We start from the raw sequence: 16,155 nt of genomic DNA, 5'->3' as shown, positions 1-16,155 counted from the left end.
TTTCAAAGGGAAGATGGAGAGAGACATTGCTGTTGGGGTGTATTCGATGAGGGGACCTAACCTTAACGCCTGAGCCAGACCATTCAGGAGCAAAGTTAAGAAACATTTTGTCACAAAAGTTTGGTATAATTGTGGAACTCTGTCCCATGGGGGATAAAATAGTAGGCATTAACTCTATCTAGGGCAGCACGGTAGCATTGTGGATAGCACAATTGCTTCACAGCTCCAGGGTCCCAGGTTCGATTCCGGCTAGGGTCACTGTCTGTGCGGAGTCTGCACTTCCTCCCCGTGTGTGCGTGGGTTTCCTCCGGGTGCTCCAGTTTCCTCCCACAGTCCAAAGATGTGCGGGTTAGGTGGATTGGCCATGATAAATTGCCCTTGGTGTCCAAAGTTTCCCTTAGTGTTGGGTGGGGTTACTGGGTTATGGGGACAGGGTGGAGGTGTTGACCTTGGGTAGGGTGCTCTTTCCAAGAGCCAGTGCAGGCTCGATGGGCCGAATGGCCTCCTTCTGCACTGTAAAAAATTCTATGATAATCTATGATAATTACTGAGGTTGATGAATTTTTGCTAGCCAGTAGTATTGAGGGATATGGAGTCACAATGACTGATCAGAGTTGGTTCTTACTAAATGGTGGAATAGGCTTGAGGGGCTCATAGTCCTAGTCTTGTTCCTATGAGGCATGATGTTGCTCAATCTTCCTCCCCTACCCTCAAATGACAGATATCTGGGCAATGACTTAAGAAGATGTCAATAACTAAGGGAAAACCATATTTGAGCACATTTGATCATTATTTGAGTATCCGCTTTGTTTCATTGGTAGCACTCTTATTTCTGAGTCAAAGTTGTGGGTTCACGTTCCCTCCTGAGCATGGGTACATAATCCATGCTGACACTTCAGTCCAAAACAGAGGTGATTTTTGTCAGATGTTTTATCTTTTGGATGGTATTAAATTGTGTCCTTGTCTGCCTACTCAGCTGATGTAAAAGGTCCTGGGGTGCTATTTGAAGAAGAGCAGCGAGTTTGCTCTTTGATGCACAGCATTCCTCCGTCAGCTAACACCAGCAAAAACCGAGTAACTAGTTATTCATTTAATGTCTTGTTTATAGGACCTTGCAACATACAATTTCACTGTCAAGTTTGCCTCTATAACTGTGATGGAACATCAAAAGTTGATATGTTCTGATGTTCAGAAGACATGAAAGGAGTGTTGTTCTTAGAGTTGCAAATTTGTAAAATGTAAAAATGATGTGACCAACTATTAAAATACTATGCCAGTTATTTATAGCAGCTGCCATATTCTCCCAGCCACCTATACCCTACCCTGCTCCCCCTTCCATCAGCCAGGCACCAGAACACAAGTAATCAATTTTGTTTCAATAAGGTCAACAGTCGGGTATGCCTATTCCATATCTTTATGGACGCGGTATTGAATCATGTGAACCAAAATTGCATCCTTGTCTGTAAGCATTAGTGGACTTCAGCCTGCCATCAGTTGGAGTAACTTCAGTGCTACTAGGCTTTGTTGTGAAAATAATTAGTGAGAGATCATATCCTGCAATGACTACTGATATCCACTGGAAGTACACATGTGGATGTTGGGTCAGCAAAGAAACCATTGAGAATATTTCATTGGTTGTACAACCTGATAAGCAGCTATCTGTAGCCACTACGTTTTTAATCATGTATGGTTTCACTATCTTACCGTGATTCACATTTTCCAAAAGGAAGGACAGTGGAAGAAACCGGGAAATGTTTATGGAATCCTGATAGCTGATAATCTTCAAACATAAAATTCCTAGAATCATAGAATTTACAGTGCCAAAGGAGGCCATTCGGCCCATCGGGTCTGCACCGACCCTTGGAAAGAGCACCCTTAAGCCCACACCTCCACCCTATCCCCGTAACCCCACGTAGCCTTTTGGACACCATTGAACAATTTACCATGGCCAATTCACCTACCTGCACATCTTTGGACTGTGGGAGGAAACCGAAGCACCCGGAGGAAACCCACGCAGACACGGGGAGAACGTGCAGACTCCGCACAAGACAGTGAACCAAGCCGGGAATCGAACCTGGGACCCTGAAGCTGTGATGTGACAGTGCTAACCACTGTGCTACCGTGCTGTCCTTGATCAACTTCATTCTATATTTCAGGCACTAACATCCTATAGTAGTGTACAAAACTTAATTGTAACATTGATATTCTTTTCTTGATATCACACAGAACAACACTTGAAGATCGCTTGAAACATGAGGAAAAGACTGGAATGCTCCATCTGTCTGACACCACTGTAGGCAGTAAACAGTTAACATTCACGCTTAAAAAGGTGAGTTAATTTCCGTGTTCTTTACAATAAGGATAAAATAGTTATAAATGTGATGAAGTAAGAATGAGCAAATCAGGTAAAACTACCAGATTATCATGTCGGCCATCAATTGGGAGAGCTGAGAAAGATGGTAGAGAGCAATATGGGCACCTGAAACTGATGACCATGATAGTCAGAATAGTAAATGACAGCCATGTCACATCAGTGTTTGCAAAAAAGAAAGAACACTAAAATTAAGTAAGCACAATTACTAATGAACAAAATGATGTCACTAACAAATGAAAAATCCTCAGGACCAGCTTGCTCACATGCCAGGATTTTAAAGTAAGTAGGTTAGGGCATTGCAGGTACCTAACTATAATCTGCTAGAGTTCTCTGATTCTGGAATGTTCCTTTTAATGAATAACTGTCTCCCCTCTATTTAAGATGAGAGGGGTATCTTCAGGAATTATAGACCAGTTGGCCTAATGTCTTTTATTAGAAAATTACCAGAGCATGTAGTTATGCATAGTGACTGAACAACTTGTAAATTTTCAGTGCATCCAATAAAGCCAGCAGTGATTTGTAAAGGGTGTATCATGCCTAGCGAACCTGATTTAATTATTTGAATATGTGAAGAATTACAGGGCAATGGCTATGCATGTTATCTATATGGACTTCAGGAACCATTTGATAAGTCCCTCAAGAATATTAGCTAAAGCTCATTGAATTGAAAGTAAATTATCACGAACAAAAAGATCAATATGTTTTGTATGAAATAGTTGTCGTTCCTTGCCCTTGGAGTGGAGTGTGTATTCTAACTAAATAATTCATCAAGCTTTTGAGTTCAAAAAAGTTATCTATTCCCCAAATTAACACTGTCACATACTCGGTCTCATGCAATGACACACACACACACTGGGTACAGATTAAGATTATGCACCTTTACAGCCTCCAATTCATGATTTCCTATCTCCTATGCGCAGGCCAGTGGATCCTTGAATGGGTTTGGTGATTTAAAGTTGAAGCAGGAGTCTAGCAAAGTGAAGAGTTCACTGCAGGTTACAAGGTTTCTTGTAGTTGAACATCTAGGAGATTGATTTGGTTCTCAGGTGAACTTTGAAACTGGGACAAGTACTTGCAGCCAATTTCAGAGTCTGCCTCACGGCCCCAGCCTTGGACATGGCTGCACAGGGTGGGGGGGGTACTGCAAAGGAGGGTAAAGTCCTGACAGGCTCAGGGAGGCAAGTGTTGTGGCGACTATGGCTGAGTGAGTGAGTATGAGTCTGCCTTCCACCTGGTCACTGAATTCTCACCCGTTCTCAACACCGCACATACAAATGCAGCCACTTGCTCATCCACCCATACACATCAACCCTCCCACACTCTGGTTTTAAAAACTTTTTAAACTTAATTTATTACTATGACATTGCAGTACTTTTGCTCAACAATTGTTTCTTTCCTTAAACCCCCAACTTTTTTTTGAAATTCAAATTTCTCATTATGTCAAACCTCATCTTCCTGAAATTTGGTTATCGGCCCCGAAAATTTGTTCGGTGGCCCCTTCAGTAGAAAAAATATGCAAATGCCCCTCCCCGAGTGAAAAGGTTGGACAAGCCTGGTCTAGTTGGATAGGGGACACTATAGTGATGCAATGGAAATTTGATGAGGCCATTGAGCTTTTATTTTCCCTTTTGTCCAGTGTGAAACATGGAGACGGACAGCTTGGAAACCCCATATTCTTTAGCTGTTGGCCCAACCTTTAGCAATGATGCATGTGAATTTCATAAATGACTGAGGTATCCTCCCCCATATCCATATTTAATAAGGTATTCGTCAGAGACTTGATACTGTACATAGTCCGAATGCCAAAAGTAACATGATTTTCAGAAGCCATCTTAACAGCTTGTTTGCGTTCATTTTTTTAAATATTGACTGGAAGTTAAGAAATTGGCCGAGTGGCAAGAGAATTGAGTTAATGTGCGGGCACTTGGGTAATTAGCAGAATGTGGCTAGTAGTGTCCCACAGGGATCTTTTGAGGTCTCAACTGATCACTGTATTTATTATTTACTAAATGGGATGAGATATACAAACTCGTTCAAGTTTGTTGTTGACTCAAAGGTCGGCAGTGTTTTAATCAGTTTTAACTGGAAGAAAAATTACAAAAGTATATGAATAGATTGTGAATGAGCAAAGTTATGGCAAATTATTTACATGTTGACAAATGAGAGGCTATCCATATGGGACCAAACAAACGTTGAGATCCCAGACCAGACCCCAACATTTGTTAGGATATTTGTAAAACTGTAATGAAAGGATAGCTTGCTCCAGGAGTGATTCCACTGACCAATAGTTATACAGTATATTAAAACAAACTTTATCATTAACACAGGATTAAATTACATTAATATCACAGGAAGTAGGTACAATTAACAGTTGAACAGTTCTTAACAGTAAAACTTCTAACTGATACTTTCTAACTGGTACTTTCTGTATCTCCAATTAAGCAAAGCCCATCATAGGTCAAAAGCCACTTATAACTAAAGTTAACACACACTGGGTTACTTGCTGTACACTTGAATAGAGATTTCTTGGAAATAATACCAATTTCTTACATTCATCGCACAAGGACAGCATTTGATACTTCCTAAATGATGAAACGGTAGAGGGTCCGGTCCAGAGGGTTGAGGTGTTGGATCAATAAAGTGTCATTATTAGGTACAGAAGCTAACACACAGGATTTAGAATGCTTTCCTTGAGGATGTGGTACAAAAGGGACAGCAGTTATGCTGTGACTGGCTGTACAAAGCCCTGGTTTGATCACGCCTAGAGTATTGTGAAGAGTGCTGGGCATTGCGTCTAAGGAAAGAAATACTGGCCCTGGAGGGAGTGGAGGAGTTTGTTTATTGGAATAAGACCTGGAAATAGCACAAACCAGGATTGCATTACAAATAAATTAAGACTGTTTTAAAAGGTTATTTGTTCAAAGCTTTCAAGAAAGTAAGGAAAACAGATTAGAAGAAAAGCAATTTTCTTTTGTTTGGTCTAAGACTGGAGTATATAGTTGAAAACCAGATTCTTGGGAGTGAAATTGGGAAACACTTCCATGCACAAAGGGTGGTAGAAGTTTGGCACTGTCATCTGTGATGGTAATTGTTACTGGACCTGTTGTTGATTTTAAATCTGAGATCAATGAATTTTCGTTAACCAAAAGATATTAAGGGATATGGAGAAAAAGTGGAAATGTGGGTTAGATCATAGATTGGCCATTATGTCATTGAGTGGCAAAATGGGCACGAGGGGTTAAATGGCCCATTGTTGTTCCTGTGTTTGTAGGTTCATAAAAAAGCCATCTATCATGCCCTAACTTTTACTTTTTTAAAAACACCAGTTGACGTGGCCTTGCACAATTAACATTTTTGCATGACAGTGTGAGCTGATGATGGTGCAGTGAGGCGAAGCCGGGCATCTTGAGACCTGAGTGAACTGGGCAAGGAGCTGTGAGTTTACTTAACCAATCAGACAGAAGCAATCTGAAATGAACAACACAAGGATTGAGAAGGAAGTCTAAATTGGAGTGTAAATGCAATGCCAAATCGGGCACAGAAAGGGAAAGAAAGACTTGAATGAGAAGAGAATCCAATTTTACATTTGGTCTTAATCTCCAATTAAAATCTGAAGGAATGACGCTTTTTACTTGTAACCGTAATTTTCATGTTTATGAAAAATTACATAACTAATAATCAACAAGACTTAACTTTCTGCAGTGGGTTTAATTAATTTCTACTGCACAAAAGCAGCAACTTGACAACTTTCAATGCCTTTTAGCAATGAGCCAATAGTGAGTGCCATTTTTGCAAAGGGAAACATAATGCAACTCTGACAGCAAATTTTAGATATTTGAGTTAACTGCACGTTTGCTCATTGCCTAAGGTGACTTTACCATTTGCATATAAAATAACAATGATCACCATTCACCTCATTCTGGATTTTGAAGAAGAACAAGATCATATTGACTCTTTTGTACTGGAAATGGAATGCAATACCCAACTCCTACGACTGACTTTAGACCAAGTAATTTTCTTTAACAACTGAGGCAGAGGACTGACGACAGTTGGGGCAGAACAGGACAGACTAGGTTTTGATGGAATACATCAATGCCAAACTTTGTTTAGGGGAGCAGGGGAGAGGTTGGCATTCGGGTGAAAAAAAATTGGCATTCAGACAAAAAGAAATTCTGCATTGGAGATTGTCTCTCTGGGACTACAGTTGGCATTTTGAATGATACACAAATGTACTTGGTAAGTGGTTGTGGGGTTTGGGTTGGTTGAATGGAACTCTGGGTTGGTTTGGCAGGACTCATTGGGATAGTGTGTACTTGAGAGTGATACTGTCAGGGAGGCGCGGACACGGGACTGGCCCAGAAAAGGAGATGGCTAGGTGGGGGGGGAGGGGGGGGTGTGAGAGCCCCTCCAATCCGGCTGATAACGTGGAATGTGAGGGGCCTGAATGGGCCGGTGAAGAGGGTTCGAGTGTTCGCGCACTTAAAGGGACTGAAGGCGGATGTGGTCATGCTCCAAGAGACTCACCTGAAGGTGGCGGACCAGGTCAGGCTAAGAAAGGGATGGGTAGGACAGGTATTCCACTCGGGACTGGACACGAAGAATAGAGGGGTGGCAATATTAGTGAGAAAGCGGGTGTCATTTGAGGCCAAGACTATTGTAGCGGACAATGGAGGGCGATATGTAATGGTGAGCGGTAGGCTGCAAGGGATGTGGGTGGTGTTGGTAAACGTATACGCCCCGAACTGGGATGATGCAGGATTCATGAAGCGCATGTTGGGGCGCATTCCGGACCTGGAGATAGGAGGCCTGATAATGGGAGGGGACTTCAATACAGTGTTGGATCCAGCACTGGACCGCTCCAAATCAAGGACTGGAAAGAGGCCGGCGGTGGCCAAGGTACTTAGGGGGTTTATGGATCAGATGGGGGGAGTGGACCCATGGCGGTTTGCAAGGCCGCAGGCCAGGAAATTTTCTTTCTTCTCCCATGTACACAAAGCCTACTCCCGGATAGATTTCTTTGTCTGGGTAGGGCGCTCATCCCGAGGGTGGAGCGGACGGAGTATTCGGCTATAGCCGTTTCGGACCATGCCCCACACTGGGTGGAACTGGAGCTGGGAGAGGAGAGGGACCAACGCCCGTTGTGGCGGCTGGATGTGGGACTGCTGGCGGACGAGGTGATGTGTGGGAAGGTATGGGGGTGTATCGAAAGGTACTTGGAGGCCAACGACAACGGGGAGGTGGGGGTGGTATGGGAGGCGTTGAAGGCGGTGATCAGGGGAGAGCTAATTTCCATTAGGGCTCATAGGGAGAAGACAGGGTATGGAAAGGGAGAGGTTAGTGGGGGAGATTTTGGGAGTGGACAGGAGATACGCAGAGGCCCCGGAGGAAAGATTACTTGGGGAAAGACGACGGCTCCAGACAGAGTTTGACCTGTTGACCACAGGGAAGGCGGAGGCACAGTGGAGGAAAGCGCAGGGGGCGACCTACGAGTATGGGGAAAAGGCTAGCCGGATGCTGGCACACCAGCTCCGTAAGAGGATGGCAGCGAGGGAAATAGGGGGAGTCAATGATGGAAGGGGAGCCACGGTTTGGAGTGCAACGAAAATAAACGAAGTATTCAAGGCCTTTTATGAAGAGCTGTACAGATCCCAGCCCCCAGCGGGGGAAGAGGGGATGAGACGATTCCTAGATCAGCTGAGATTCCCGAGGGTGGAGGAGGAAGAGGTGGCTGGTTTGGGGGCACCAATTGGGTTGGAGGAGCTGAGCAAGGGTTTGGGGAGCATGCAGGCGGGGAAGGCCCCGGGACCGGACGGATTCCCGGTGGAGTTCTACAGGAAGTACGCAGACCTGTTGGCCCCGCTACTGGTGAGGACCTTTAATGAGGCAAGAGAGGAGGGGACCCTGCCCCTGACAATGTCGGAAGCGACAATTTCTTTGATCCTAAAGCGGGACAAGGACCCACTGCAATGTGGATCGTACAGGCCGATTTCGCTCCTCAATGTGGATGCAAAGTTTCGCTCCTCAATGTGGATGCAAAGTTGCTGGCAAAGGTGCTGGCCACGAGGATCGAGGACTGTGTCCCGGGGGTAATCCACGAGGACCAGACGGGATTTGTAAAGGGCAGGCAACTAAACACCGATGTGCGGAGGCTCTTAAACGTGATGATACCATCGGAGGAGGGAGAGGCGGAGATAGTGGCAGCTATGGACGCGGAGAAGGCCTTTGACCGAGTAGAGTGGGAGTACCTCTGGGAGGTGCTGCGCAGGTTTGGGTTCGGGGTAGGGTTTATCAATTGGGTTAAGCTCCTTTACAGAGCCCCGATGGCAAGTGTAGTGACGAACCGGCGGAGGTCGGAGTACTTTCGACTGTAGCGAGGGACGAGGCAGGGGTGCCCCCTGTCCCCCCTGTTGTTCGCATTGGCGATCGAACCATTGGCCATGTCATTGAGGGAGTCTAATAAATGGAAGGGGGGGGTCCGAGGGGGAGAAGAGCATCGGGTGTCGCTATATGCGGATGACCTGTTGCTGTACGTGGTGGATCCAATGGAGGGGATGGTGGAGGTCATGCAGACTCTAAGGGAGTTTGGGGAGTTTTCGGGCTATAAGCTCAATGTAGGGAAGAGTGAGCTCTTTGTATTACAGGCGGGGGACCAAGAAGGAGGGATAGGGGACCTACCGCTGAGGAGAGCGGAGGGGAGCTTTCGGTATCTGGGGATCCAGATAGCCAGGAGTTGGGGGACCCTACATAATCTGAATCTGACGAGGTTGCTGGAGCAAATGGAGGAGGATTTCAAAAGATGGGACATGTTACCGCTCTCGCTGGCGGGTAGAGTGCAGTCGGTCAAGATGGTGGTCCTTCCGAGGTTTCTGTTTGTGTTTCAGTGCCTTCCCATCGTGATCACTTTTAAGAGAGTAGGCAGGAGTATTATGGGGTTTGTGTGGGCGAATAAGACCCCGAGAGTAAGGAGAGGGTTCCTGGAACGCAGTAGGGACCGAGGAGGGTTGGCGCTGCCAAACCTGGGGAGCTACTACTGGGCAGCAAATGTGGCGATGATCCGCAAGTGGGTTATGGAGGGAGAGGGGGCGGCATGGAAGAGGATGGAGATGGCGTCCTGTAAAGGAACGAGCCTGGGGGCGTTGGTGACGGCACCGCTGCCGCTCTCGCCGACAAAGTATACCACGAGCCCGGTGGTGGCCGCAACGCTAAGGATCTGGGGCCAGTGGAGACGGCACCGGGGTGCAATGGGAGCATCGGTGTGGTCCCCGATCAGGGGTAACCACCGGTTTGTCACTAGGAAGATGGACGGGGGGGTTCCAGAGTTGGCATCGGGCGGGGATTGGAAGAATGGGGGACCTGTTCATCGACGGGACGTTTGCGAGCCTAGGGGCACTGGAGGAGAAGTTTGAGATACCCCCGGGAAATGCCTTTAGATATATGCAGGTGAGGGCTTTTGTGAGGCGACCGGTGAGGGAATTCCAGTTGCTCCCGGCACAAGAAGTTCAAGATAGGGTGATCTCGGGTGTATGGGTCGGGGAGGGCAAGGTGTCGGAAATACACCAGGAGTTGAAAGAGGGGGAAGCGCTGGTAGAAGAGTTGAAGGGTAAATGGGAGGAGGAGCTGGGAGAGGAGATCGAGGACGGTCTGTGGGCTGATGCCCTAGGTAGGGTTAATTCCTCCTCGTGTGCCAGGCTCAGCCTGATACAATTTAAGGTGGTCCACAGAGCGCACTTGACGGGAGCGACGTTGAGTAGGTTCTTTGGGGTAGAGGACAGATGTGGAAGGTGCTCTGGGAGCCCGGCGAACCATGTCCATATGTTTTGGTCATGCCTGGCACTGGAGGGGTTCTGGAGAGGAGTGGCGGGAGCAATATCTCAGGTGGTGAAAGTCCGGGTCAAGCCAAGCTGGGGGCTAGCAATATTTGGAGTAGTGGACGAACCGGGAGTGCAGGAGGCGAAAGAGGCCGGCATTCTGGCCTTTGCGTTCCTAGTAGCCCGGCGAAGGATCTTGCTAATGTGGAAGGAGGCGAAGCCCCCCAGCCTGGAAGCCTGGATAAATGATATGGCTGGGTTCATAAAGTTGGAGAGGATTAAGTTCGCCTTGAGATGGGTCTGCGCAGGGGTTCTACAGGCGGTGGCAACCGTTCCTAGACTATCTCGCGGAGCGTTAGAGGAAGGTCGGTCAGCAGCAACCTTGGGGGGGGGGGGGGGGGGGAGGTGGAGGGGACGTCCTGAGAGGGGGGGGGGGGCTGGAGGGTTGAGGGGACGTCCTGAGAGAGGGGGGGGGGAGGGGGGGACTGCCTAGGAGGGTGGGTGAGCAAGAGATAACATGAAGGGTTGGGGAAACTGGCACATACGAGTGAGGGCCAGTGTACAAAGCTGTGTAAATATATCATTTTGCCATGTATATATCTTGCTCTGCGCGATTTCTCATTTTTTTTTGTTATGGGGGGGGTTATTGTTTGTAAGGGAGAAAAATTGTGTTTAAAAACTTTAATAAATATATTTTTTTTATAAAGAGAGTGATACTGTCGATGAGGTCTGTATTATGTGTTTATTAGACTATGGATGGATGAATAAGTTAATAACTGCAATTATTAATTGAGTAATGAGTTAATCATGTGAATAAATTATAGTTTCTGGAATATGGAGTGGGTTGCTACATATCACAGCAGCTGAAAGGGGAAAATTTGTTTTAGTTTCTCGGTTGTCTTAGTTGCTGATTTTTCTTTTTGTGGATTGCATTTTAATGCATGGGGAAAAAATTAGAGCCAAAAAGCATGGAGTTGTAAAAATGCTTTGGTAAATGTAAACAATTGATATGCTTTGTGTCAACACTGGCGGAAGAACCCCAGCTTTCTCTGTAAGGTACATAACTTAGAAATTATGTAAATAGTTGGTTGCCTGCAAAGAAGGTGTTGTAACTTGATTAAAGCATGTTTGGCAAAACAATCTACAGCTATTTATCTGGTTTGGAATTCAGCTTTATGATTCACCGACCTGTTTAATTCTCTTGCGTCTCTCTCATCCTGATCTCAAATATGTAATATATTTTCCTGTGGTCTAGTCTGAAAGGAAAATGCCACCCCACGTTTTTACATTTTAAAGAAGTTTCACTCCAAAAATTCCTTCATAGTTGGCGACTTTGGTGCTTTAGGATTAATTGTAATCCTGTCCTAATATTAAAAGACAGCTGCTTGCAAAAAAAGGATATTCCTTTTCATAGAATCATAGAATTTTCAGTGCAGAAGGCGGCCATTTGGCCCATCGAGTCTGCACCGGCCCTTGGAAAGAGCGCGCTGCTTATGCCTACATCTCCACACAATCCCGGTAACCCCACCTATCCTTTTGGACACTTAGAGCAATTCATATCATGACCAATCCACCTAACCTGCACTTTTTTGGACAGTGGGAGGAAACTGGAGCACCCAGAGGAAACTCCCGCAGATACGGGGAGAAAGTGCAAACTCCACACACAGTAACCCGGGGCCAGAATTGAACCTGGGACCCTGGACCTGTGAGGCAGCGGTGCTAACCACTGCGTCACAGAAGGCTACTTGATCTGTCACGGAGTCTTGTGACGTACAGTGACTTTGAGTGCGCATTGCAATCAACATTTAAATCAAACTTTCCAATAATCCTTTTCAGTTGAGTTTCAATTAAGTCCTGTTAAGAATACTCCGATCCAGTACATATAATCAGTCTGAGATAACACACAGACCCTCTAGCATTTTGCATAACTGTCTTGGACAAATTTCAAACCTCCATTGAATAAGGCATGCAAACAATGGATTAGATGGGTAATTTGCCAAATTAATGCCTGGAGACTGAATACAAACATCTACCTCAATGTACGCTCAGTACCAATAAAATTATGCTAGATAAGTTTTATCCAGATGGCACCATATCTACATTACATAATTGATTCTCTCATGGAGATTATTTGAAAAACTACATTGTTCACATTAAATCAGAATGAAGTTGTTCATCACTGATGTGGGAGTGGAAAAAATTCAAACTGGTACAATGGGGCACTATTCTAATTTGGAAATAAGGTTGCCTTGTTGGACAGAGTTGATGAAGCATTGCTCTATGTTTGACATTTGTTGCTGACACTGAATAATAAAAGTAGGAAATGTTCTGTTCTCAGCATAAACACTTCCAACTTTAAGTCCAAACATTTACTATTATGGGGGCTGGAGTAGGGGTAGGGAGGGTAGAATGGTGTTGTTGAGGAGAAGGAAAATATATTGGGGTTAGAAGAGAATCTGATGCCGCAAACACTTTGGAAGAAATGAAAGTGGGCCCAAGATGGTTTAAATAATATAAAACAATGAAAAGTCTGTGCTGACAATCGAGCTTTTTCTCGGCAGCAAATTTTAAATGATTTATGCTTCCATGCACAGATGAAGGAAATTTTCTATTTTTTGACAGTTTATTTTTGAGCCTTTATGTTAAATATGTCAGTAATTGTAGCTTAAATGTTTAGGCATAATTTTTTTTAAATTTTAAGAGTACCCAATTATTTCGCTTCCAATAAAGGGGCAATTTAGCGTGGCCAATCCACCTAACCTGCACATCTTTGGGTTGTGGGGGTGAAATCCACGCAGACATGGGAAGAATGTGCAAACTCCACACTGTCAGACCCAGGGCCGGGATTGAACCCGGGTCCTCAGGCACGCAGTCCCAGTGCTAACCACTGCACGACATGCCACCCATATGTTTGGACAAAATCTATGGCATTTTCATTCTAATAACGTACAGATAAAAATAAAATCAATAGCATTGTCATTGGTATTAAATGCATTAATAGTGGGCTGGATTCTCCGCTGCCCAACACCAGCCGAGCAATCGTGAACGGGAGGAGAATCCAATGTGATCACACAAAAAATGGGATTCCGCCCGGTACTGATCCCTTTCCAATGTTCCAGTCCCCCACTGGTATCAAGGGAGGATGCATATAGGTCAAATTGACCAATTTGAATCCAATTACCAGACTGGGCACTGGATTCTCCAGGCCTCTCTGATTCTCCGGTCTTCTGGGCTGAGATTCACATAGGCATGGATTGGTGCAGGTATTTGTCAGCGGGGCCCTGGCAAGGTGGTGCTCGCGGTGGGCCAAGGGCGCAAGTCTTTAAGGTAGCTTTCCCCAAAGTCCACAGGAGGGCCCCATCCCCCACAACGCAAATCCTGCCCACCCCTCCCTGTAACATGGAGCCCCTGTAACAGGGAGCCCTAAAAGTTAATTGACACGATGTGGGCGTCGCAAGTTTATGGTTTGCTTTCTTTCAACCTATAGGAGATCTACACGGTAGCTAGAAATAATGAATTGGTTTAACGTTGTATATTCTCAGTGTACGTTTAATGTGTTAGGGTAATTTAGCTGAGTCTTGCTTAGTTTGCTGAATCTGGCTGCATTAATTTGCATCTTTTGACTTTTTTGAGGCTACTGTATGAAATGAGTTAGCCACGGCAGTCCTGAGATAGAAAGTGGAGACAATGAACAAGTGACATCTGTTATTTTTAAATAATTATTTCCTTTCTGGAGTTTTATTCACAATAACATTTGTCATCATTGATGAAGTAGCGATGACTGTGTTCCATGAGCATTGGTCTATAAAGACCGTAAGCTTTTCATGAACAAATTGCAGAGAAAGAGTGTGGTTTGAAAAGGAAGATTAGGTTATATCTCCACCCTCAGAAATCACAGGAATATTTATTTCTGGTTAAAAAAGCATTTATTTTTTTTAAATTCTAATTAAGGCGCAATTTAGCGTGACCAATCCACGTCCAAGTACGTCTTTGGGTTGTGGGGCGAGACCCACACAGACACTGGAGGCATGTGCAAACTACACACGACAATGACCCGGGGCTGGGATCGAACCCGAGTCCTTGGCGCCATGAGGCAGCAGTGCTAACCACCGTGCTGCCCTGTTAAAAGCATTTGTGTGTGCCTGGACGTCATCAAATATAATCAAAGAAATGTTGCAAACCTATATTTGATATCAGTATGCCGATCATCAGCAAGGGGACGCTTACAATGCTATCAAGCTGCTTCTGAAACCTTCCCTCCCTAAAATACTTACTAGTGTGAGCATCTAGGGCTCTAGGCTTGGAAGTTAATTTCATGTCAAAAAGGTTTGTATTAACATCATAATTAAGTACAGTAGATTGCACCATTATAAGTAACTGTTATGGACACCTGTGGAAAAGTCCAGGTTTCTTATGTAGAAGCTACTTATTAATTCTCTAAACCTTGCCTTCATAGTCTGAGCAACAAAAGAAGCGACAAGAGGCTGAAAAGCAGCATCATGAAGAAAGGAGGCGTCTCAGGCGTTCTGCAGGACACCTCCGAGGCAAAGCAGCAAGAGGGAAGCCATTCTTCTAAAACAAAACATATTTGGGTTTCCATTTTACCTCCCTCAATGAATAACTGGGAGCCAAATAAATCCAAATACCTGCCATCAGTAAAATGAAAACCAAAAGTAAAGGCTGTTTGCAGTGCCTTCAGACAGCAATGCTTGCCAACTTGCTACTTCAGATTAGACAACTTGGAGAACTTAAAATGCAAAGCCTTGAAAATTTGTATTTTTGGATAACATTCTCGACTGTAAAGACACAATATCATGTATATTTATCAGCAGATGATTTTTTAAAATTACAAAATATTATTTGTTCACATCGGCTGTTCACCACCTGTTTGTTTTTCTAAGTCAGCATTTTCCACATTTCCAGCAGACACCAAAAACTGCTTGCTTAGTTTAGCATTGTTCCAAATTAAACCAGCAATCTTGTTGTTTGGTTGCAATTTATCAGTATACAGATGCCAAAATCCAAGGGCATTTGACGTTATTTTTATTCCTTAACGTGTTCTTCTTCAAACAATCTTTAAAAGGGTTATGAAACACTACAAATGATGTATTAATGTCACGCAAGAACTCTTCCTTTTGTAGCAAGAGCTTATTGTGTTTGATTTCTAGAAGGCAAATGAAAGGTGCTATATAAATACCAGTTTTTTTTTTTTTTTTTTTTCTCTCTCTCTCTCCCTCTCTCCCCTCCCCACTTTTATGCTTTTTCTCACTCTCCCAGTTGGATGTGAAAAAAGTAGATAATCTGCTAAAGCAATGCAGCTCCATTTCTCTCATTCTGTCCATGACTATTACAATGCACCCCTTGCTGGCCTTTCAATTCATCCCTCTATAGATTTGAAATAATCCCAAAATCTGCTGTCCATTTCCTTACTCATACCAAGTCCCGTTCACTCCTTCACTCACTGATCGACATGGGCTCCAGTCAAGCAATTCCCTAATTAAAAATCTCATCCTTGCTTTAAAACCTGCCCTGGTCCCACCCTTACTATCTCTAATCTGCAACAGCTCCAAAAACCTCAAATAAATGTGCTCATCTAATTCTGGCCTCTTGTGCACCCAAATTCTAATAGCTCCAACTTTGGTGGTTGGACATTTAGCAGCCTATGCCTAAGCTCTGGAATTGCCACGTGAAGCTTATTTGCCTTCCTTTCCTCCTTTTAAGACAATCTTTAAAAAGCTACTCTTTTATCCTTGCTTTTTGTCATCAGAAACGTGTATGCAGGCCAGTGGGACAGCGTGGTCAGTCTGTGACTCCAGACTGAACAAAAATGTTTTCCAATTCTTCCATGGGATGTGAACATCCCATGGAATGTTGCTCATTCCTTATTGCTCTTGAACTGAACCCTGGATTTACTAGTCCAGTGACATTACTAAACTCCCACCATCTTCCCTTGAACTGCGTTCTGCAAAACCC

General features: G+C 44.6%; 1 protein-coding gene across 1 annotated transcript in view; it reads left to right on the top strand.

Moving 5' to 3' along the window:
• nol10 (nucleolar protein 10) overlaps positions 1-15,049 on the top strand; it is an 80,916-nt gene extending 65,867 nt beyond the window's left edge. Inside the window, exons 20-21 of the mRNA XM_072498775.1 lie at positions 2,227-2,329; positions 14,639-15,049. Coding sequence (XP_072354876.1) covers positions 2,227-2,329; positions 14,639-14,758 — 223 coding nt within the window. The 3' untranslated portion in view covers positions 14,759-15,049. The remainder of the gene's footprint in view (positions 1-2,226; positions 2,330-14,638) is intronic.
• Positions 15,050-16,155: the final 1,106 nt, after the last annotated feature.

Source organism: Scyliorhinus torazame, chromosome 4 (genome assembly GCF_047496885.1).
Source record: "Scyliorhinus torazame isolate Kashiwa2021f chromosome 4, sScyTor2.1, whole genome shotgun sequence".
In the NCBI taxonomy this organism is placed as follows: Eukaryota; Metazoa; Chordata; class Chondrichthyes; order Carcharhiniformes; family Scyliorhinidae; genus Scyliorhinus; species Scyliorhinus torazame.
This window is presented reverse-complemented; position numbering and strand designations above follow the sequence as displayed.